Genomic DNA, 22,175 nt, shown 5'->3' on the forward strand with positions numbered 1-22,175 from the left:
GGAGAGAGAATCCCAAGCAGGCTCCGCACTGCCAGCACAGAGTCCAACCTGGGGCTTGAGCCCATGAACTGTGAGATCATGACTTGATCTAAAGTCAGGCGCTTAACTGACTGAACCACCCAGGCGCCCCGGGCCCAGGAGTCTTATCTGAACAGCAAGCCCCCTCTTTTTCCTCCACATGTTGGTCATGTGCCATGGTGTCCCTCATTTGGGTTCTTTACCCCTAGCTCTCATGAGGCAGTTTTTGGACGAGAGAATGGAGCCCAGGGTTCACCCTGGGGTTCTTCAGTCAGCACTGCCTGGCCAAGTTCCAATGGATCTAGGAACTGTTGTCATCCCACAGAGGGGGAAATGAGAAAGCCTGGGTGAGCTACCCTTTGGGGATCTTTCTGAGGGCTTGGGGACTGAGGTGAGTGGGGACATAGGAAAAGGACTTCCTCTTTCTACTTCCTCCTAAAGGAGAGTTATCAAAGCTGTCCACCTGGGAAGCCTTTCCCTTCCCAGCCCCTCCCTGCCACCATCACCAAGAGGAAGCAGGAAAACATCCGTCATCACAGCCCCGGATGCTGCTTTTCCAGTGGCTTCAATCAGGATATCCCTCAGCCTTTTCCCAGGGGCTTAGAGATCTGGAAAGGGCAAGTGGTGAAGTTGCCAGCACCACTGTGGAATTCTTGGCCTAGAGGAGATTGAGTCTCTAACTGGTCCCGGGCCCGTTTGAGAAGATGTGGTCAGCTCCCAGCCAGTTCCAGAGAGGGCCCGTTACATGTCCCAGGGAATATCAGACGCCCTTGGGTGATCTCGAAGTGCACCCCTCTGCTCAGGTTACAGCTAGGTCTCTGGAGGAACTGAGTACTCACCAACACCCCCTTTCTCCTTGGTATCTATTTCCCTCTTGGGGATGAGTGTGTTTGGGGAGCAGGGGAGGAGGGGTCAGTGCACAAGAATCAGGATTGGGGGAAGGGCTCCAGATGTCTATGCTGATGGACAGCACCATCTCTTTCTCATAGCCGCATAGAGGCGACTTCAAGAACTAGAAACTCCCCTGTTCAGCCTCTCGGGCCTCTCTACTCCCTCTCTGCCCTTGGCAGTGAGAACAAAGAGGGGAAATTTCAAAGGTGATTTCCAGGTTTCCAGAGCAAACTGAAGAGCTGAGGATTAACTGTCAGGATGTGCAGTGTCAGAAGCAGGGGCAGCCCTGAGGGAGGTGAAGGAGGTTGGCTCACCAGAGCCTTTGCTCTTTTATCAGAGGATCTCAGGCCTACCTGATGCCGCTGGGGCCTCAGTGGTGCTCCGGCCAGGAGGGCCTGTGATGCGGCCAGGAACAGAAACCAGAACTCTGAGTCGAGTCACCCTGGGCATCCAAGTCACCCTGGCCAAGGACTTCTTCCACCTCTCATCTGGCAAAGGGAACATGGCAGGGAGATGACCCAGAACTCTGCCCTCTGAATTATAGATGCCCCCAGCTCCCAGCATTCTGGGCACCCAGCAAGGGAGGCAGCCATGTCTAAAACAGGCCCAGGAAGTGATGGGCTACCCTTTAGGTCTGCAAATTGAGCCACTTGGCCTGAAGGTCCTTTATTTTGAGGGGGGGTCTCTCTCCTGGTTAGCCTGACTTACCCTGACCCCTGTGGCATGAAAGATCAAAGGAGAGGGGCACATAAACAGAGAAAGTCATAAGCACCAGCCAAGCTCCACCGGCAGACACTCGGGTTGAGCTGAGGCGTGGGCACAGGCCAGCCTCTACTACTTCCACCTTTCATGGATGGCCCTTGCAACACCCCCTTCCAACCGAGAGTCAGGAGGAGCCTGAGACAGAGAATGGGGATACCCAGGGCCTTCCCGGCAGTGGGGGTGGGGCACAGGGCCCACTTACTTCTCAAGGGGGGGCAGGTCAAAGACAGCCAGCACTTCACTAACAATCAAGGCCCACAAAACTGATCTTGGGTAAAGCTGAGGGAAAGCAATAGCAGTATCCAGAACTGTCTTTTGGCTCTGCCACCACCCCCCCCCCCGCTAGCCCCCCACCCCGACTTCTAAGTCTGGGGAGTTGATTCCAGAACTCAACAATAAACTGAATTAAGAGTAATTACAACCCTGACCCACCATTTCGCTCTGTGTATCCTCCCCAGCAGGGTGGGGGTGGGGTAGTCCCAGACTGGGTCCAAAAAATGTTCCCCATCCCTGCTCCCTGGGATTCTGACAGCTCTTGGGGCCATAGGAATAACTGCTCCTCCCTCAGGATTTACAAACAGCCCTCTGGGGCAGGGGGCAGGGCCTAGGAAGACCCAGTCACATGACTGTCCGAGGTGGGAACTCAGCACAGCAAATCAGAGATGTCAGGAAACTGGACACTGGGCAAGAGCCCTCAGGATAGGGATTGAAGGAAATCTTTTAAACCACCGATGCTGAAATAAGACTTTAGTGTGCACAAAGAAAGCTCACATTAGTGACGGAGAGAGGAAGGAGGGTGGGAGGGCCCAGGAGGCCCTGGGAAACCGGAGTGTGGAGACAAAGGCCTTGGGGCATAGGAGATGGCTGGGAGGGAAGGAGAGCGGAGGGGTGGGCCAGGCAGGGAGAGGCCATATCCGTTGCCTGGTGGGGGTCAGGGGCCGTGTGGAGGCAGGCTCTTGCTTCACCACACTGGTCCTCCTCTCGCCTCTGTTGTTCTTAGCTTCCTCCTGTTCCCTGAGCCCTGTTCGCTTCCTGCCAGAGCCAAGAGCCTAGGGCCAGCCCTGCCCTGCTCCTTTAGTCTTTCCAGGGGCTGAAGGCTGAAGTACTGGGCCTGTGGCGAGGAGAAAAACAGAGTGTGATGGCCCTGGCCCAGGTGGTGCCCACCGTCTTGATGCTGCTCCGACTCTTCAGCAGCAACATTCACTGCAGGCTCCTCGTGTCACGTGCTGAACTACAAAAGTCCTGTGGCTCCCAGTCCAGGGGAGAACACGGCGGGTCAACGGGCCACTTGACCACAGCACATGAGTGCTCTGTCTGGGTTCCCTCTACTCCTGGCTCGAAGGCCCAGGGCAGTGTGAAAGGAAAGTGGGGCCGGCCTCTTGACTTTGCCAGGCCACGAATCACTTCTTCTTTTCATGACAAACATGCTTTTCCCCACCAGAGACTAGTGTGATCCAGTTCCTTGGGGATTGAGGGTGAGGTTTGCTCTCCAGCTTTCTCAGAGACTTGTGAAATCTGAGACCCAAGCCACAGCCTGTGGCCAATGTGTCAGACCCAAGTCAGAGGTTACAGGAGGAAGGACAAACAGAGAAGTCAGAGCACAGGCAAGTTGGGAGCCCAGGAGCATTGGGAGGATGGGTGGAGAGATTCTCACCAGACCCAGCCTGTCTCCATCAAGGGCTGGGGGCTAGGGGAGGGAAGAGTTCCTGAGCCAGCCGGTGCTGCCTGTCAGAGGGACAGAGGCCAGAAGAGAGGCTGCCAGAGCAGGGGTTGGGCTGTGCTTAAGTCTGCAGGCTCAGGAGTCAGGCTGGATCTGTGCCTTGGTTCTGACATTTACACGCTGCCTGCTGCCTGTGTGATGGGGCAAGCTATTTAACCTCTCAGTGACTCTGGTTAGCTTGCTCATCTGTAAAATGGGATCATAACAATACCTGTCTCATGGGGTTATCTGGATTCATAGAGAAAAGAGTCTTAGTTCAGTAAGTAGTACCTATGACTATTATTACCTAGAGAACTTGAGAAAATCAGGGGTGTGGAGGTTGTTGCTACAGAAATTGGAGAGACCAGGGCAGACTGAGAGGGTCCCTTTCAGCAGAGTAGGAGGCCAGCCTCAGGCCTGCAGAACAAGTGGGAAGAGGGTAGACAGTTGGGTCCTCTGGTGCCCCTTCCTGGCCCTGTTCACTGCTACTCCTGGCCCAGGCTCTACCCTCTTTAGGATGAAGTTTTTCTTTGCATTTGCCCAGGAATTGGGCTCTCTGTTTCTCCCTCACTATACCCCCACACTGGGCATTTGATCCTTTTTTTTTAAGTTTGTTTATTTCTTTTGAGAGAAAGAGTGCATACACACACACACACACACACACACACACACACACACACACACACACACACGGGGAATGGCAGAGAGAGAGAGGGTGGGGAGACAGAACCCCAAGCAGGCTCCTCCTCAATGTCAGCTCAGAGTCTGCCTCAGGGCTCAGAACCAAGGAGATCTGACCTGAGCCGAAATCAAGAGTCCCCATGCTTAACTGCTAAACCGATTGAGCCACCCAGGCGCCCCAGGGCATTTGATTCTTGATAAGAAAGATGAAGGTCCTCCAAGGCAGCTCCACACCCCATGCTGCCTTCTCCACCCATCTGCCAGTCAGGAGCTCAGGAGTTGCAGTGGGGGTTGGCATGCTGCTGGCTCTGGGCAGCCCACCTGACCACTTCCTTCCCCTCCTAAGCGGGGGGCTTGAGGGGGCACCACCTGGGGTTGGCAGTGAGCCAGGAGTTCCTGCCAGCGGACGTAGGTCTGGGCCGCCAGGTCCTTGAGTCTGGTCCGGTGCATGGCGTGGGGGCTCTCCCGGATATGGGTGTTGATGTGGCGGTCCAACTGCATGCACAGCAGCTGCAGCTCTCCCTGCAGGGGTGAGGTGTTCATGGGGGAGGGTGTGGCATGGGCCAGGCCCATCCGTAGTAGGGAAGGAGGGAGAATGAAGTCAGAGAAAGGGAGGGATAGATTTTTTTTTTTTAATATATGTTTTATGTTTATTTACTTCTTTTTGAGAGGAAGAGAGAGTAGAGGGAGGGGCAGAGAGAGAAAAAGAATCCTAAGCAGGCTTCCATGCTCAGCGAGGAGCCTGATGCGGGGCTTGATCTCATGACCATGAGATCATGACCTGAGCAGATATCAAGAGCCGGATGCCCAACTGACTGAGCCACCTAGACGCTCTGAGAGGGACGAATCTGAATGACTACCCAGAAGTAGGGTGGGAAAGGGAGGAGAGGAACAGGGCAGCTGCTGGGGGCTCGGGTCAGTATCCATTAGCAATGCCTCATGGGACACTGGGAGAAGGAAGGAACCTGGCTCCCCAGACCCACTTCTTTCTCAGCCTCCCACTCTTTGCAGTTCCTGACAGTGGGCTGGCCTCCACCTTAGCCTCTTGGATAACTCACCCACTGGTCTGGAGTAATGTCCTGGCAGCTGACCACCACCCCGGCCAGTGTCAGAAGGCTGTGGCACAGGTAGCAGACCTGGGAAGAACAGAGAGAGACAGGCTTCCCTAACTCCGTCCCCTCCAGACTCCTTGTTCTCAGGCCCAGCGGCTGAGGACAGGGACTCAGCCCACCACTGGGCTTCCACCGACAGTTTCCAAGGAGGTGTCTCTAAGGAGGGCTATAGACCCACTCACTCAGAACTCTTCCTCTGATGAATGAGTATCCTCCCTTCATTCAGAAAAAGGAGAAATCTAATCTCTGCCATCTAGAAACCCATAAGGTCACACAGCCCTGTCCCGGGAGCCCAGCATGCTGGGGACCTGTCCACTCTGACCTCTGCCCGGTATCTGTGGTCCTGCTCTGTTCGCTGAGGCACCCACCCATGCCAGATGCCACTATTCTCTATGTGAGGACATGGCCCCTAGGTGTCCAGCTTGTCCCTCGGCAGGACACCACTTGCACAGACAGACGTGGAGCCCTGTCTGGACAGTCAAACCATGTCGACCTGAGGAGAAGAGAGGCAAATGGGAGACAGCTTTGGTTTAGCATCTGCACACTTTATCCTCCAACTCATATCCTTGCTCTTGCCCCCTGGACACTTGGGAGGGGGGATGTGCAAACAGAACAAAGGCCAATTCCATCAGATCAGGGAATGGTTTGATTCCTGGATGCCCCTGGACTCTGTCGCTGCCCATTCACTTATGGGACGTTCATCTGCTGTGCAGACCAAGTGAGGCGCAGGGAGGACCCTCAAAGACAGGTGTGGCTTCTGACCTGAAACACAGCCTGCTCCTTGTGCTCTGAACTCCTCTCTGTGGGCACTCCCCTCCTCCACTCAGAGGTGCCTGTTGCCTTGTCCCCTTTAGACTCCTATGTCTAAGATAGGGAGGGTGGCAGGAAACAACCCCACCGTTGTGCCCGTGGCCGATAACTAGCTCTGAGGCTGAGCTGGGATGGGAGAGGCGAGCTCCAGAGACAGCCAGCAGGGTTTAAGCATGGTGATAACAGGGCTAGAGCTTAGAACCAGCCCAAGCCTCCCCTGTGCCCCCACTTTCTCTGCCTATACCGTCCTCCTCTCTTAGAGTATCTGGAGATGCCCCAGAAACAGCAGTGGCCACTCTGCACAGACCCAATAGCCTCCTTAGGGCAGAAGCCAGAACCACTTTTGAGGGCACCAGACCTGACACTATGGAGTATCGTCTTGTTGAACTCAAATACTACTCTGCAAAATCCTGAGAAGGGAAGCCACCTACCCCCACCCTGGACCCAGCCTACTCTTCAGCGCGACAGCTGAGGCCCACAGGTGGTGTGACCCCACAGTCTGGCCAGGTTGGGCTACAACACACCCCGCAGGCAGGGAGAAGACGCAGTGGGGAAAGCCAAGGGGAGCGCCGGTGTGCCTTCCGGGCAGTGCTGCCCCAGGTTGGGCAAGATCCAGTTTCTGAGCCAGCTGCTCCTGTCAGGTCCTGCAGCTGCCCGTACCCAAATCCCCCAGCTGGGCTGGCGTGTCAGTGAGCTGGCTCGCTGGCAAGCTGCTCCTTCCCCCAAGCTCCCCTTCCCCAGCCTGTCCTGGCCTTAAGAAGGTCCACAGCATTCAGAACATTCAGAACCCTAACGCCTCAGTCCTCGCAAAAAGCTCAGGCCGCCCCCACTGCCCCCAGAAAGCAGGCACAAGTCTGTATGCCAGACACTGTGCCTTGACTAAGACACAGCCACAAACACTTAGACATTAGAAAAAGATACTTCAGAGGCACCCGGGTGGCTCAGTAGTTAAGCATCTGACTTCGGTTCAGGTTATGATCTCCTGGTCTGTGGGCTCAAGCCCTGCGTTGACCTCTGTGCTGACACCTCTGAGCCTGGAGTCTGCTTTCCATTCTGTATCTCCCTCTCTCTCTGCCCCTCCCCCCCCCTCTCTCTCTCTCTCTCTCTCTCAAAAATAAAAAACATTAAAAAGAAAAGAAAAGAAAAAGATACTTCAGGAAGGCAATCATTTGGTCAACAAATACTAAATCTTAGCTTCCCCATGGACCAAAAGGAGAAAGTGTCCTTCTAGGTTTTTTTGGTGGGGGAGGGGGTGATATGCAGCTCAGAAGGCTTCAGGGAGGAAGTGACTAAGCTAGGCCAGGCCTCAAAGGAACAGCAGGATCTGAGGTGAAGATGGCCCTGTTAAGGGTGGTGGCTGGGCTAAGATTACAACACCAGACAGATCCTAGGGCTGATTCAAGAAACAGAGGCAGGGCACATTGGGGGACTGACCATCAGGTGGCTGGCTGGGTTGCAGCAGAGGGGATGGAGGGAACATCCTGAGGACAGGCCTGGCCCCAGACAGCCTAGACAGTGAGCAGTGGAGGCCATTCGAGGCTCTTGAGCAGAGAGGTTGGGTTGTGCGAACAGACGGCCCCCAACCCCACCAGGGAAGGAGGCACCAGAATCAGTTTTGATGGAATTCACTAGAGTGAAAATGTGGCTCTCTCTGACAGGATTATAGGATGTGAGAAATAAGTCCACCAACCCAATCAAAAGAGGAACAGAGGAATGTGGAGACTTGGAGCACAGTGAAGTGAGGCTTTAATCAACGTTCTTGCAAGAGCAAGTGTTTGATGGACAGGCACACTCGGGGCAGTTACAGCAGACAATTCATCTCCTAGCGTGCAAGTCCCTCCCCTGGTTGCTCATTGGCTGAGTACTACAGAGGTTACAGCCTTACCCGGCTGTCACCTATGCTCGTGTAAGGCACAAAGTAGTCTGATTGGAACAAATGTATGTTCCTTGAGGTGATGCAGAGACTTTCAGTCCCTCTTCTCTTTGTTCCCTGGAGCATGTTCATTGCAAAGCCCGCGAAAATAAGCCTGCAAAATGGAGAGGGGAATAACCTGAAAGTGTCTAAGGGTTTGGGACTCCATTGTTGGAGGGTTGGCGGCAGGGGGTGGGGGTGGGGGGGGGTTCGTACATATTTCCAATAGGTTGTAAACCTACTGTTAACCAGTCAGCACAGCTTTTATTTGGTATTTCTGAAAATGAATCATCTCCCTTACTTCTCACATAGGACACCCTTTATCTTTTCTTTTCTAGGGTTATTTTTCTACAATGTGGGTGCTTTATTCGGATAACCCAAATACAATTAAAGTTTTTAAAAATTAATTTTAAAAAAGACAATACCAGTTATTATTGATTGAGCCTATTGGGTTTAGGGTAGGTGTGGGGGCAAGGGAGAAAGACATGACCCTGAAAAAGCAGTGCTCTTAGCACGGGGGCCCCTCTTTGAGAGGGCACTGAACAAACTGCTAGTGAGAGGTGGTAGGAGTTGCCAAGAAAATACCCAAGGGCCACAGAGCCATGGGTTGGTCAGAGGAAGGCCGGGAAAGACGCCTATCTGAGTGATCTTTGCATTTCAGAGGCCCCTGTGCTGTGTACAAAGCCCTGGGCTAAAAGGGATCTTGGAGCCACTCTGGAATTGGTACAGAGGCCAGTCTCTGTCCCTGGAGGTTTCAGGCAATCTTGCTCCCCCTCATCCACCCCCCCACCCAAAGAATCTATCTTCTGGGAGGGAGGCAGGGTGAGGGTGGGTCCAGGATCTGAGGAATGCCCTGGAGGAAAGTCTGTGCTGTGGGGGATTTACTGAGAGAAAAACGCTGCTTGGGACTAAGTGTGTGTGGGTTTCACAACTTGATTCTTAGGCTGATTCCCATCATTGAATCTAGAGGGAAAATCCCAGGAAAACTATTCTGAATGTGTGTTTGGGGGGTGGGGTGGCGAATAACAAGAAGGAAATGGTAGTCCTGAAGATAGGACCCTGTTTACCACATTTTATAAGCTGATTTCCCAAATCGGGAAGAAAACCTTGCCCACTACCTACAAGGAGGGCTGAGTGCATATCTTCCTTACACTTAGGGGTGATCCCTTGAGGGGAGGCCCTTCAAGGAAGACTTTGATCCAACCTAAGGGGAGGTGATTCAACGGGTGCACAGAAATCACCACAAAGACAGCAGTTTTTATAGTTGTACTTTTGGGAAAGAAAGGTTTCATACTGCATGGGAAGCATCCAGCCCATCTCGTCCTCTCCCTTTCCTGAGACACCCCCCCACCTCCGCCGTGACCCCGGCATTGAGGAGAGGTAAGAGACAAAAAGAGCTCATCTAGAAAAAGGGAAAAGGGAAAAAGGTGGCACTGAGAGCATGCATAGCTTCTTCTGAACCCCACCCTTCCCAGACTCTTCTCCCTTGCTCCGTTTTGTGAAGGTTCCAGGAGCAGACATTAGCAGAAACTGGGGCTCTGGCTAGGTGGGGGCTGCACCTGAGCCTCCTTCCTCTGAGAGGCAGGCCCTGGGCACCAGCAGAGGTGGGGAGGGCAGGCCATTCTCTGGAGGACGCAGAGTAAACAGCCAGGTGTGGGAGTTATGTTTCCTGCTCCAGTCACACCGTGGCCAGCTCCTGAACTTAGCAAGCCTGTTCCTGTCCTGGCTGGCACCACGGAGACATGGGGCTGTCTTCCCTTTCAAGACACAGGGAAGGGAAGTTGGGCCTGGGCCATGCAGCAGCTGGGCTGGTACATGGAGAAGCCAAGGTCCCCTGCCTTCTCCCATTTCCTCCACAGCTGGAAACGCAAGGTGGCCCTTTCCTCAGCCTGAGGCACTTCCAAGTCCCTTAGTGTGTGTGTGTGTGTGTGTGTGTGTGTGTGTGTGTGTGTGTGTGTGTCTGGAGGGGGTAGAAGTCAGTGTGGCTTCAGGGTTAAAGGGCAGTGCAGAGACACTCCTTGGGGTGGGGGTGGGAGGTGCTATGCTTCTCCAGCCTTCAGGATGTGGTCTGAAGAATGGGCCCTCACCAGCTCAGGTGGCACAGCTCCTCCCCCACTGGGTGTCAGTGGAGGCTGGGAAGTCCCTATGGAAAATGAAGCCTAGGGAAACCTCAGTCAGCAAGTTGGGGAAAAGTAGAGTCTGAGGGTAAGGAGTGGGACGTGCCTGAACCCAATGTGGACAAGACGAGACTGTCCCCTGCCAGTGAGGCCTTTAGCTTTCATTTTCTGGGTCTCTCTCCAGAGTCAGGCGGGCCAACTTTTCTGGGAAGTTCTGTGCTGTGCAGTATGCCTCCTTCCTGGCTCTAGAGCCTGAAGGCGGGGCCCTGCCCTCCCCCTGGGGAAGGAGGACAAGGATGAGGGATAGGGCCTGTCACCCTCCCAGGAGGAGGGGAAGGCCAAATTCTCCTTTATCTGGTCCAGCTAGTTTTGACCCCGGGAACCACCAGCCAAGTCTCCATTTGTAGCACTTTCGTCACAAGACAAAAGGAAAAAAGGGTGAACATTTCCCAGGAATTTCATCCTTTAGAAAATTCCCCTCCAGCTAATGCCAAGAAGCAGGCTGTGGCCTGGGTTATTTACACAAAAAATGGGCAGAAAGGAGGCAGAGGATCTCCCAGGAAGCCACTCGCTCTGGCCAGAACGTTATGGTTTCTTCCACCTCCAGTCATGACCAAAGATCCAGGCTTACCCTAGGCAAGTCTCCAAACCAAGCCCTCTCTCTGGGGGCTGCCAGGCGGGGTGGGCATCCTGTGGGAGCAGGTCCAGCCAGGCTCTGGGGCAGCTGCCTGGGGTGCTGGGGTTGGGGCGGTGGGGAACAAAGGCCGACTCAGGAACACCTGCTGAGGAAAACCAAGACTGACCCAAAGGACATGGCCTCCCCTGCCTGGCTGCTAGGGCCAAGGGGCTCCTGCTCAGGAAGCTGACCCTGAATGCCTACAGGTATCAGCTCCCTGCCTGGGATGCCAGGAGCCCAGAGCAGCCTCCTTTGCTATCTCCTCTCTATGCTCACAGGACCTGCATTCAACCACAACCTGCCTAGGCTGCTCTCAGCTCTGTCCAGAGGGCCTGACGATGGACCCCAGGGGGAGAATTCTGCACAGGTCCCATCATTGCCACACGTGGGTCCACTCACGGCTTTTGCTCGGCTGGAGACAGATGCACCCACACATGATGAAGGTCTAGAACTAAGCTAGTCTGGGAAAGACTGAAGCAGCACTGGTCTGCCATGGCACAATTCAGACCCAAGGCTAGAGCTGGGCCTCCACCAATTCCCTTTTCTTTTTTCTTTTTGAAATTAAATTGAAACCTACAGCACCACTTCACAGTGCCCTGACCCAGCAGGGCTCCCAGAGAGGCCTGATGGTTCTCATTTTGAGCAGATGTGGAAGCTGAGCTTGGAGAGGTCCCCCGACTGCATAACCATCTCCAGTAAGGGTTAGGTCTGAAGCAGATGTCTGTACTCTCTCCCTAAGGCTGAACAAGCTCTATGTGTGTTTTCCATAAAGGGGACTTAACACTGAAGACACCTCCTTTCGGAAAGAACAGGCTCCCTTTGCACTGCACAGCAGGGGCCAAAGGGCCTGATAGTGGAAGGACAGGGAGAAGACGAGGCTGTACCCCCAGACAGGGAGCAGGGCCCCAAGCTTGAGCCCCAAGGGCATGGTCCAGGTACCTTACCACAGGATGGGCAAATAACAACAACAATAATTAGTAATGACTAATCCTGAGGTAGGGCCACTTGCAGGCCCCAGGCCAAGAGCCTTAGCCTGGTGAGAGAGCCAAACCTTGTCCAGCTGGTATGTCCACTAGAACACAAGATGAGAGGGGATGCATTTTTCTAGGTGAGCCCCATCGGGACAGGTCCTGGAATACAGCACCTGCCATCACCTCTAGGATGCTATTTCTTCCCTGTGCCCACAAGCAAACCACATGACATATTCCCCTTGCTCATGCTGCTACTGCTCCAAGGTTACTCCCTGACCTCGGCTTGGGGCCGGCACTAAAGCAGCAAGCAGAGGGCTGTGCTCAACGGAAAGCTGAGTTTGGAAGAGAGTCTGACCAGGACAGGTCATGGGTCATAAGTCCTAGCAAGAAGGAAATGACAAGGATGCATGACTGTTAATTAGGAAATGAGACAGTGCCACAAGGTCTCTTTGCTGCCAAGGGTCTCTGAAGGCACAGAGCTGAGAGGCCCGAGAGCAGAAGCAAAAGGCAGGGCTCCTGCCACACTTACCCTCCGGGCTTACAAGGCCAGACAGTTGGTTCTGTAAATGGAGGTGCCGGTGTAGGCACGGGGGTGGGTGGAGCCCAAACGTGGAGCAAAGATGAGGCCAACTGAGGGTGACAGGAGACAGGCTGGCAGAGTTTGGCTAGGAACCGGACTTCTGGCTCAGCTGTGGGGAATAGCCACTGCCTGGAAAGTTGCTCTCAGGTCCCAGCTGGATGGATGGGCAGGCAGCGTCCACTGAGACTGCTGAAGGATCCCAGAGGCCCAGCATGTGCCCATCTGCTCAGATTCCTCAGAAGACGGGCCCCTTAACTGGACTTCTGGCTGCTCAGAGAAAATACTCATACTTCTCTCTGCCCAGGGTCAGAGACTCAAGACCCAGAGACTCAAGACCCTAAACCCAAGACAGACAGAGGGATTCTCTTTTAAGCTTTATCCCAAACTGGACCCTGAGCAGTCTTGGCCCCTGCTCCTGGTACTGAGGATAAGGAGGGACATGGGAGGCCCTGGCACAGTGGAGGTGGGGTAGGAAAGAGATGGAGTTGGGACAAAAGCAGGAAGACTAGGGGCTTTTAATTCCTGTGGATCTGCTGCAGGGAGGTTATCTCAGAGCATCTGACCCATTCCTGTGTCTGCTGGTGGGAGGAATAAGGGGCTGCAAGCAAACCTTTGCTAGAGTGCTCCCACCCAGCCCACCCTTCCTTTCTGGCTTCCTGCTGGCCGTGGGGGGTAGGGGAGATGACAAGTGGGGATTGGCTGGCTCTTCCTACTCCTCCGGCTGGGATGAGAGACCCTGACCCCAGGGGGATGTGGACCGGAAACCCAGCTCTGCTGACTACCCAGAGAGGGACAAGATTCTCAGTGCAAACGTTTGAGAATTTAGGGCTGGCCATGCGCATGCACATCAGTATGTGGGTGCCAGTGTTGGAGGGAGACACTGAAACCATCCAGGGTGTGGGCATGGGCATCTTCCAGGGGCTGGAGAGGCTGCAGAGAGTACTGGCCTCTTCAAAAGCCATTTCCTCAAAAGCTTCTTCTCTTTCTTATCTTTCTCTTTCACTCACTGAAGTGGTGAGTTCACCTGGTGTGCTGACATGGGAAGAACCTAGAAAGCACTATTCTTATACTTGCCAGGGATACTGGAGAGTAGGGCCATTGCCCATGGCTGCAGACCAGGCCATGGGCATCTAAAGTTTTGGGGTACTCAAGATCCTGCTCTCTCCTTTATCAGAGTGTCCCAGTCTCCCATTCCCTATACTCCATGGTGATGACTTCAGCCTTGACTCCAGGGGAAGACATGTAACCCGGGCCTGCCAAACACTATATGCCTGGCTATATGACTGGCTTACAGATGAGCACATGACCCAATCCAAGCCACTGAGACTCAACTCTGGGATTCTAGACAGAATTTCTTTCCCCCTGGATAGGGCTGCTGAGGGAAGGACAGAAGCCTGGAGTTTCTCAGGGTCAGCAGGGAAGGCCTGCTTTGGAATGCACCAAAGGGGCAGAGCTGAGAGATGTAGAGAACAACACTGAGGTTTCATGACTCTGCTCAACCCCTGCTCCGGCTGAGCCTAATGAGCTGTTCCAGGACCTTCCAGGATGTGTGTCTGTGTTTCTGTAACTACAAAGTCCTGGCAAAGGCATGGGAGAAGGGACAAAAAAGGCAGTGAGCAGAAGAGCAGTTGAGAAGGCCATGGCCTGCCTGGAAACTGCTATTCCAACTGAGGAAGTGAGTGAGGGACCTTACACACCTTTCCTGGTCCCCCTTAGCTGCCTGGTGGGAGCTGAGCCCAGGCTGCTCAGTGCAGCACTTACAAGGCAATGTTCCTTGGAAGGTACAGCCCAGGAGGAGAGGCCGGTGTGTGGGGCTGGATGCAGGTGAGGTGGGAAGGGTCCCTCCCACAGGGGTGCACCTGCTAGGGCAGCCATTTCAGTGGGAGCAGTGGGACACAGCTGAGATTGACTCTGGACCGATCCTCACAGGCAACTCTGTTTAGTTGTGTAAAGCAATGTGTGGACAGGCCATGGGTCAAATGAACAGACTGCAATGACCATGGGGATCCAAGGGCAGGGAAGACAGGCCAGGCACTGCCAGGAAGAAGGAACAGCAGGAGCAAAGAAAATGGAGTCTTGACCTCTCACATTTCCCAGGATTTCTGGGAAAGATGTCCCCTGTCTGGAATCAAATGATGTGGTTTGACTTGCAGGAGAAAAGCTGAAGGCATGAAGTAGGGTCTGCTGACAGAGGGGCTGAATGTGATGGGAGAGGCATTCAGGATTGCCTTTTCTTATGTAAGAATGGGAGGAAGACAATCACAGGGTTATTGAGGAGGACTCTGAGGACTTGAAAGATGAAGAGAAGGAGTAGTGTTGGGCCAGAAGCAGATGAGTCACCTTGCATGGGGTAAGGGCTCTGCCTGAGGGAGGGACCCCCATGGGTCGCAAGAGGACTGGGCCTGGGGCAAGAGCAGGTTCAGAAGCTGCCTGAAGAATCCAAGCCTGCCCTCCCCCCAGTTTTAACTCTGTCGCTTCAAGCCCTGCTCACACACTTGCAAAGAAGCCAGAGTTCCTGGGCCCCAAACAAAGCTGGTTTGGGCCTGGGCCCCAAGTGGCCTTCAGATGCTCAGAAGTACCCGTTCCGAAGAGGCACAGCAGCCTCCTAGGTGGGTGTGACCCGGGACTGATGCTTGGATCACCCCTTTGGGTCAGCTTCCCAGAGGCCATCTCTTTGAGGTTTATTTCAAAAGATGTTTGATGTTCTTCACTTTGGAGGAAGTAAGGAGGAACCAATCACAGACTTGGCAGGGAAGAACTCAGGATTCCTGAATATTTGTTTTCTTTTTTTTTTTTTTAATTAACTAATTTATTTTGAGAGAGAGAAAGAGAGAAAGTGTGTGTGTGTGCGCATGTGTGTGCGCACGCACATAAGCAGGGGAGGGGCAGAGAGAGAAGGAGAGAGAGAATCCCAAGAAGGCTCCTCACTATCAGCACAGAACCCAACATGGGGCTTGAACTCATAAACTGTGAGATCATGACCTGAGCAGAGACCACGAGTCAGATGCTTAACTGACTAAGCCACCCAGGTGTCCTATTTTCTGTTTGTTAAAACTAGTTGGTTTCTTCCCAACCCATCTAATCTTGCCCTAACCAAGGTCTCCAACCCTGTGGGTATGATTCTCCCTAAGGTATAGGGTGAGGGACAGGAAATAAGGATGGGCTCTTGCAGGTGAGAAGGCGGAGAGTGTGCGGAGAGGGGGAGGCTCCTGTTCCACCTGTGCTTCTGGGTGACCCAGGGTGAGGGGCCTGTGCTCCAGCCAAGACTGAGGGGGTATGAGCCACCAGGGCTTAGCGGCACCCTTTCTGCTCACTCCCCACAACCTCCCAAACCACACCCCAGTCACTCAGGCTGCTCTTGGCAGGGTTACCAACACAGGGACAGGCCAGCTGCCTTTGCAGCAGGAGCAAAAGCAGTAAAACTTGTTTGTCAACTCTACTAACACGAGGGCACACCACAAAGATATAAAGACATGTACACAACACATATGCACACAGACATACATGCATGCACCCAGACACACACACACACACACACACACACACACACACACACACACACACACACACGGCAGGCCCACACCCTCTGCAGAAGATGTGCAGAGACCCAGGAGTGAGCTCAAAGGAGTTTGTGGGTGCAGAGCAGAGTTTGTTTACTCCAGAGCATCACTCCAGCTTGGTGCGCTCCCCCGCCCCCGCATAAAATCAACTCTTTACACACACACCTTCTCTAATACACAAACCATCCCCAAGCCTCACAAGCACAGAGCCAGACAGCAAGCAGTGTGCATGGTGAGGAAGCTGACCAGAGCCACCTGAAGTCCTCAGGCTTGCTTTGGGTGGTGGGGCCTCCTGCAGCTGCCCTCTAGCCCCTGGGGGAGATGGGGACCATCACAGATGCAGAGCCCTCAGTGGGCCCTGCACTGCCTGCCCCACGAGGACACTCATCAGGCTCCATAGAGAACATGCCCAGGAGGACGAGGAGAAAGGAACCCAGTTTCTGGTGCCTCAATGCAGCCCCAATCTGGGACTTCCCCCTTTGTGAACCTCTGTTTTCTTCTCACACAATGACAGTTAACTTCCTCAAAGTTCCCAAATTTAACCAAACTGGGGAAAAACTTATTCCCCACTATAAGGACTCTGGTTCTGTAGACCTTCCAAAATTCCAGGAGAAAAGTGGAACAACAAAAATTCCTTCACTATAGCAAAGGGCCAGGGGAGAGGTGGAGGAAGGGGGGGGAGAACAAGAAACAAGAAAGTATGGTAAATAAAAACAGAACATACAATGGCAGGTCTAACAAGACCGAAACATCAGTAATCTCAATAAACGTGAACAGGCCAAAACTCTGAGGTTGGGCAGAATGCAATTAGACAAAATCTGGCCCAAGATGGTCCATGCAAGTCAGCTAAAAGGAAACTCCTGGTTCTGGGTTAGAAGGCTGAGTGGGTCACTTTGAGGGGACAGCAGCAAATTGCATCCAGTCACATGTTTGTCTGCAGAGCAGTCAGAAGGACAGCCTCACCCACAGGGGCCTGGGGTGTGGGGGGAGGGGTGCTGGTCTCTTACTGAACTGGTATCCAAGGACCAAATGGAGGCACTGGGAGGCCAACTCTCTGGAGCTGGTTCCTGCATTAAAACATCCTCTCCACCTCTCTCATCTGAATGGCACTGCCTCTTGAGGGGCTGTCTCAGACCCCCATGCCTCACTCTGGCCTAGATGTTTATTCTCCTCTGGGAGAGACCCGCTCAAACCAGGTGAGCACAGGGCCACTAATAACCACCAAGGGGCCAAGCAACCCCTTTATCAAGAGCACTTTAAAAGGCTGGAAGTGTTCTAATCGTCTCGTTAGGAAGCGAATCCTTTCTTCCTTTTTTTCAGAATCTTATATTCCACACAAGCTCTGCCATGATTTGCTAGGACACTTTGTGCCCTGACCCAGCTAGGACAAACAGCCAGGGCAGGAGCCCTCCCGTGGCCTCCCCTTCAGCCTCCCTGAAGGGTTGCAGCAGGACCACGTTGCTGCTTTTTGTTGTTCTTGGTGGTTAGCTTTCCCAGGCAGGAATCTCACTAGCTTATAATTACGAACAATGTGCCCTGATTGGTTCTCTCATAAGCAGGTAACACTTCTGAAGTCAAGGACCTCCGACAAGAGAAGTGCAGGCTATAAACCCTTGTGGCCTTAATGAAACAAGGACTTTAAGAGACAAGGCGGCTGACAAGCAGAGGCTGGTCAGAGGGCATGCAGAGGGAGGGAGGTTTCGAGAAGCAGGGCAGGAGGGTGGATGGCCATAATGGGGTGGTAGAATAGAGTTCAGGGAGGGGGAGAGGAACTCATGTTGCATTCATTCGTTCATTCATTCACTCATCTAGTGCCAAATATGCCATGCCGAGAAGCCCTGGCTGTGCTCATGGTCTAGCTGGGGAGACCAACAAGTAAAGGGTCAACTGCAAAGCCACAGGATCAGTGAGGAGAGAAAGTCAAGCCCTGGGGCACCAGTCAGCAGCTCTCCCAGCCAGCCACTGGAGGACAGGGCAGGGAGGGGAAGAAGGCTGGGAGCTTCCTAGGAGAGGGAGGAGACTGGGCCAAACACCCACCCCCTCCTTCGTTGGGCTGCAAAGGAGGAGATGGGGAGAACAGGGGGAGGGGAGCCTGGCAGAAGTGTTTATCTGGAGGGCTGGAGGAGGGCAGTCACCCCAGCCTCTCACAGGAAATCTTCCAGACAGGGTGAGCAAGGCCTGGGGGGATGGGGCTCAGCACTGCAGCCCCAAGGGTTAGGAAAGTCCTTTCCTCCAGGTCAGGTTGCCTGGGGCCAAGCTCACTCTGGCCTTAGTTTCCCCACTGTGCTTGGACAGAAGGAAGTCAAAGACTTTGAGCTCTAGGGATGAAAGGCTCAGCCCAGGCCCAGACCACCACTCCCTGTAAAATTGGGCTGGTGACGCCACTGCTCTTTTTGGCTGGTGAGTAGCCTGATCACCTTTGAAGATGAAACATGCTTGGGCCTAATGAGGAGTCAGTTGGCCAAGGTGGGAGTAGGGCTGGGCTGTGGGAGCCTGGCACCTGCCCCACCAGGCCCCTCGTGGTCAGCACGGCACCTGCCCAGGAGGACAGAACTCTTCCCATTTCTGTGCAGACCCGCGTCTCCGAACCAGCCCCACCTCCTCCCCTTCCCAGCCCAGTGCCCTTTCCCTCCTCTGCTCCAGGCTGGGATCAATCCTAGGTGGGTTCAAGCTGCAGCAAAGGCCTTGGAGACCTGAGTTGGCCTCATGTGTCTCCTTCACTTGCCCTTGGACCCACGTGCCCCCTTCACTGCCCTGGGCTGGGCCAACACTCTAACCCTACCGTTTTGGGGCACCCTGATGAGACATACTGTCCCCTCCATGTTTCCAGGCCAAACAGGTCATTTCCAATATGGCAGCAGACAAGGGGGACACAGTTTCCTTTATATGCATGAGAACAGTACTCAAAACAAAGGATACCCTCAGCCTGCTTCCTCCTCTTCTTCCCTGGTTGTTGAACAGACATTTGCTGCCAGATGGGCTCTGAAAAGCAAGGAGCCAAGTGGAAGCCTCTGGCTTGGTAGTCCCAACTCTGCTGGGTGAGGTCACAGGAGTGGGCTCCAAAGTGTCTGAAGCACACACTCCTCACTGGGCAGATCAGATACAAGCCTTTTCTTTTCTGCTACCACTCCCTCTTCTTCCTCTCTCCTTTTTCCTTCCCCTAACCCAGCCTGAGTCCTTCCCACTTGTGTCCTGCTCAGACAGACCCTTCCCGCCTATGGGCTGACCCCACCTCCTTTCTAGAAGCCCTGGAACATCCAAACACAGTCTCCACAACCAGCACATTTCTCAGGAAATAGATGGGGAACGAGAACAGGGCATACACACAGCTCACATTCTCCTGGGAGGCAGGCAGCAGCCTCGTAAATGCACTAATATTAGGCACAGCTAAAAGATAACCTTACCTACATGTTCCAGAAGAGGCGTATACACCTGGGATTATCATATCTTCTTAATGGTTCATTTGTGTTCATTAAGTAAATTAATTCATTTATCTGATTTGCAGAGCAATGCCCAAAGGGTGGACTTCTGGATCATCAACATCCAACCTCCGAGTGAGCTTTTGGAATTACCACTTTCCTAAATTAGGAAGATCTCTATCTCTACTCTTCATCCTCGAGGCCCCAAGGATAGGGGAGCTCACTGAGATCCACACAATCCCCACTCTCCCCACCTCCCAGAGTCAGACTTGGGGCTCCCACTCTGAAGCCCCTATACCCCTATACCACTGTCCCTGCCTGCATTCACCCCAAGGGTCCACAGGCCTCATTATTCCAAACACCACAACCTGAAGACTCTGGGGTACCTCTTTGCCCCAGACTCCCACCAATGCATGGCTTTTGGGAAAGCTGAACAATGTCTAGAAAGTCAATTAGGAAGAACTGGGGAAAGGCCAAGGACTCAGCCTCAGGGGCAACCACAGCGAAAAACAGGGAGGAGGTACCCAGCTCTGCCCTAGGAACACAGAATGCCTGTCACATCTGGACATTCCCTCCCAGCCCCACTTCCCTCACCAGCATTATTTCAGCCCTTGCATCCTCTTTAAACTATGCTGTAGGACTCCACGGCTAGTAAATGCACATGGGACTATAAAGAATGCAGCAAAACCCAGGAGCAGGGCCAGAGGGCCAGAGTGCCTGTGCATGGAGCGCCACTGAGCCTCTGTGAGGGGCACGGGCAAGGGCCCTAATTACAGGCTATGCAGGGATGATGAGGACCTCCTGTCACCAGAGGGAGGCGCTTGCTGGAATTTTAAAGGCCTTGGGGTTTTAGGAGGACTGGCAGCAATAAGGCCCTATAGGCTTACAGTGTGGACAGCCCTGCCTTCCTCATTACCGGGCTGTGTGGTGCCTGGGCTGAGGTAGGCAGGTGCTGGGTGCTCACCTTGTGGTCTAATTCAGCATTGGTCTTTGGCTGTTGCTCCTGGCAGGGTGGCAAGGTCTCAGAGCCCAGGTACTGTCTGAGGGATGATGGCCTCATGAGGCTCAGAAGCTGGCTGAGCAAAGACAGCTAGGGAGGAGAAGAGAGGCCGTCACACATTGGGTGCTTGGGACACTTGGCTGGCACTAGGAGGTCAGAGCGTGGGCTCTGGAGCCAGACCACCAGCTTCCACAACCTGGATCCACCTCTTACTGACATGCTGTGTGGCCTCTTGGAGCCAGACAAAATGGAGACAACCACAGGAGGGCCATGCATGCACATGATGCCTAACACAGGCTGAGCCTTCCCTTAAAGGAGCGCACTAAGATCTTTGTAGGTTGGCTGTTTGATCCACTTCCCTGGAGTAAGCACTTGGGGCTGGAAGAACCAAGGCCAGCAAAGAGGGCAAGATCCTTCCCACCCTGAGCTGCTGCTCAGGCCTCTCGTGCATCTCTCTCTTCACTGAACTTGCTGTGGGGATTGGAGAGGCTTACGGAGGAGCAGAGGCTGTGTACCTCCCGCCACCCCCTCTAATGATTGCGCTCGCTCTACATCATTCTGCCTGCCCCTGTTTCTCCGCCCCCACCCTTTTCCTTCCAGGGAATTTTAAAGCAAATCCAAACATTGTATCATTTTACCCATAAAGAGCTTCTAAACCGAAAAGGATAAGGATTTCTCTCCCCAGCATGGTCACAGTATGTTCTCCTGCCCAACAAAATTACCAAGAATTCCTTATGTGGGCTAACACCATGTTCAGTTTTCTCTGATTGTCTCAAAGATGTCCTCACCAGTTGGGCTTTTGGAGTGGGGATTCCCCACAAGGTCCACGTGCTGCATTTGCTTGATATGTCACTTAATCTGCCAGCCACCCCATCACCCATGAAAACTGCACCTCCCTCTCTGAACAAATGGGAGTGCCCGCACCCCTCCCAGGAACAGGGCCTGCAGGAGTCCAGGTGTTTGCAGTAAGCCACTCCTGGCCCAGGCCCTGCACCTGCTTTGGGCAGCCTGGGCTGAGACTTAGCAACAACCATCCAGCTGCCGTGGAGCTAACTTGTGGCCAGGGCAAACGGCAGGCAGTTTCTGAGCCCTGGCCTCTCTGGGAAAGGGGGCTGCTGATCAAAGAAGCAACGCCAGGGGAATTCACAGAGGCACCATCTTTTCACATGTAGCAAGTGTAGGCTGGCCAAAAGGACTTAGGCCCGAGCCCCTCACCCAGTTCCCTGCTCTAGCCCAGCCTTGCCCGGCACACCTGGCTTCCTCCCCCTGACTCACCCGCAGACACCTGCTCAGCACCTCAGCCGGCCACAGGCTCAGACAGTCCACAAGAGCAGCTGGGCTGAGGGCTAGGAGACAGGCCTGAGGCCTTGGCTCCTGGAAGGGGGCCAGGTCTTCTTGGCCTAATGTCACATCCCTTTAGGAAGGGAGATGAGGAGTCAGAGAGAGAGAGAGAGAGAGAGAGAGAGGGAGGGAGAGAGGAGAGAGAAAGAGAGAGAGAGAGAGAGAGAGAGGGAGGAGGGAGGGAGGGAGGGAGGGAGAGAGAAGGTTCTGGGCAAAAGAGAGGCACCATCTGGAGCTTCACCAAAACCAGAGCTGTGCTGTCTTGCTCAGGCCTTGCAAGGCTAGGGATAGTTTCCAAAAGGGCCCTTGCCTGCTCTGGGATCACAGCTGTGCAAGCACAGGGGCCAGGCTCTGCAGCCCACGCCCCCAGAAGCAGTCCTCAGGCAGGCAGCCTCACCCCAGGGCCCTCCCTGCTACAGAAGCTGGGGGTGGGCAGGGCACACAACTGCAGCTCCATGGCTCCTATGTTTTCCTCTCCGTGAAAATGGCTTCACCCTGCTCAGCGCACAAGCTGTGGCCTTCTGATTGCTTACTCTCTTTTGTTTCCAGCTCTGGCAGCCACACCCCTCTCAGGGATAAGGGCATATTTGGACCGTGTGCATCTCAGCAGGGCCGGGACCTGACAT

General features: G+C 53.9%; 1 protein-coding gene across 3 annotated transcripts in view; it reads right to left on the reverse strand.

The window, feature by feature from the left end:
- Positions 1-2,403: 2,403 nt before the first annotated feature.
- Positions 2,404-22,175, reverse strand: part of FAM178B (family with sequence similarity 178 member B) — a 115,400-nt gene continuing 95,628 nt past the window's right edge. The window contains exons 14-18 of one of the 3 annotated variants that reach the window (XM_086701264.1): positions 20,173-20,298; positions 18,709-18,771; positions 5,110-5,187; positions 4,421-4,573; positions 2,404-2,782 (exon numbers count right to left, since the gene is read on the reverse strand). In XM_086701264.1, the coding sequence (XP_086557390.1) occupies positions 2,633-2,782; positions 4,421-4,573; positions 5,110-5,187; positions 18,709-18,771; positions 20,173-20,298 (570 nt within the window). In that variant the 3' untranslated portion in view covers positions 2,404-2,632. The other 2 variants (XM_086701266.1, XM_086701265.1) reach the window with 2 other exon arrangements.

The sequence above is a fragment of the Puma concolor genome, chromosome A3 (assembly GCF_028749965.1).
Source record: "Puma concolor isolate L17-30 chromosome A3, mPumCon1.1.hap2, whole genome shotgun sequence".
Classification (NCBI taxonomy): Eukaryota; Metazoa; Chordata; class Mammalia; order Carnivora; family Felidae; genus Puma; species Puma concolor.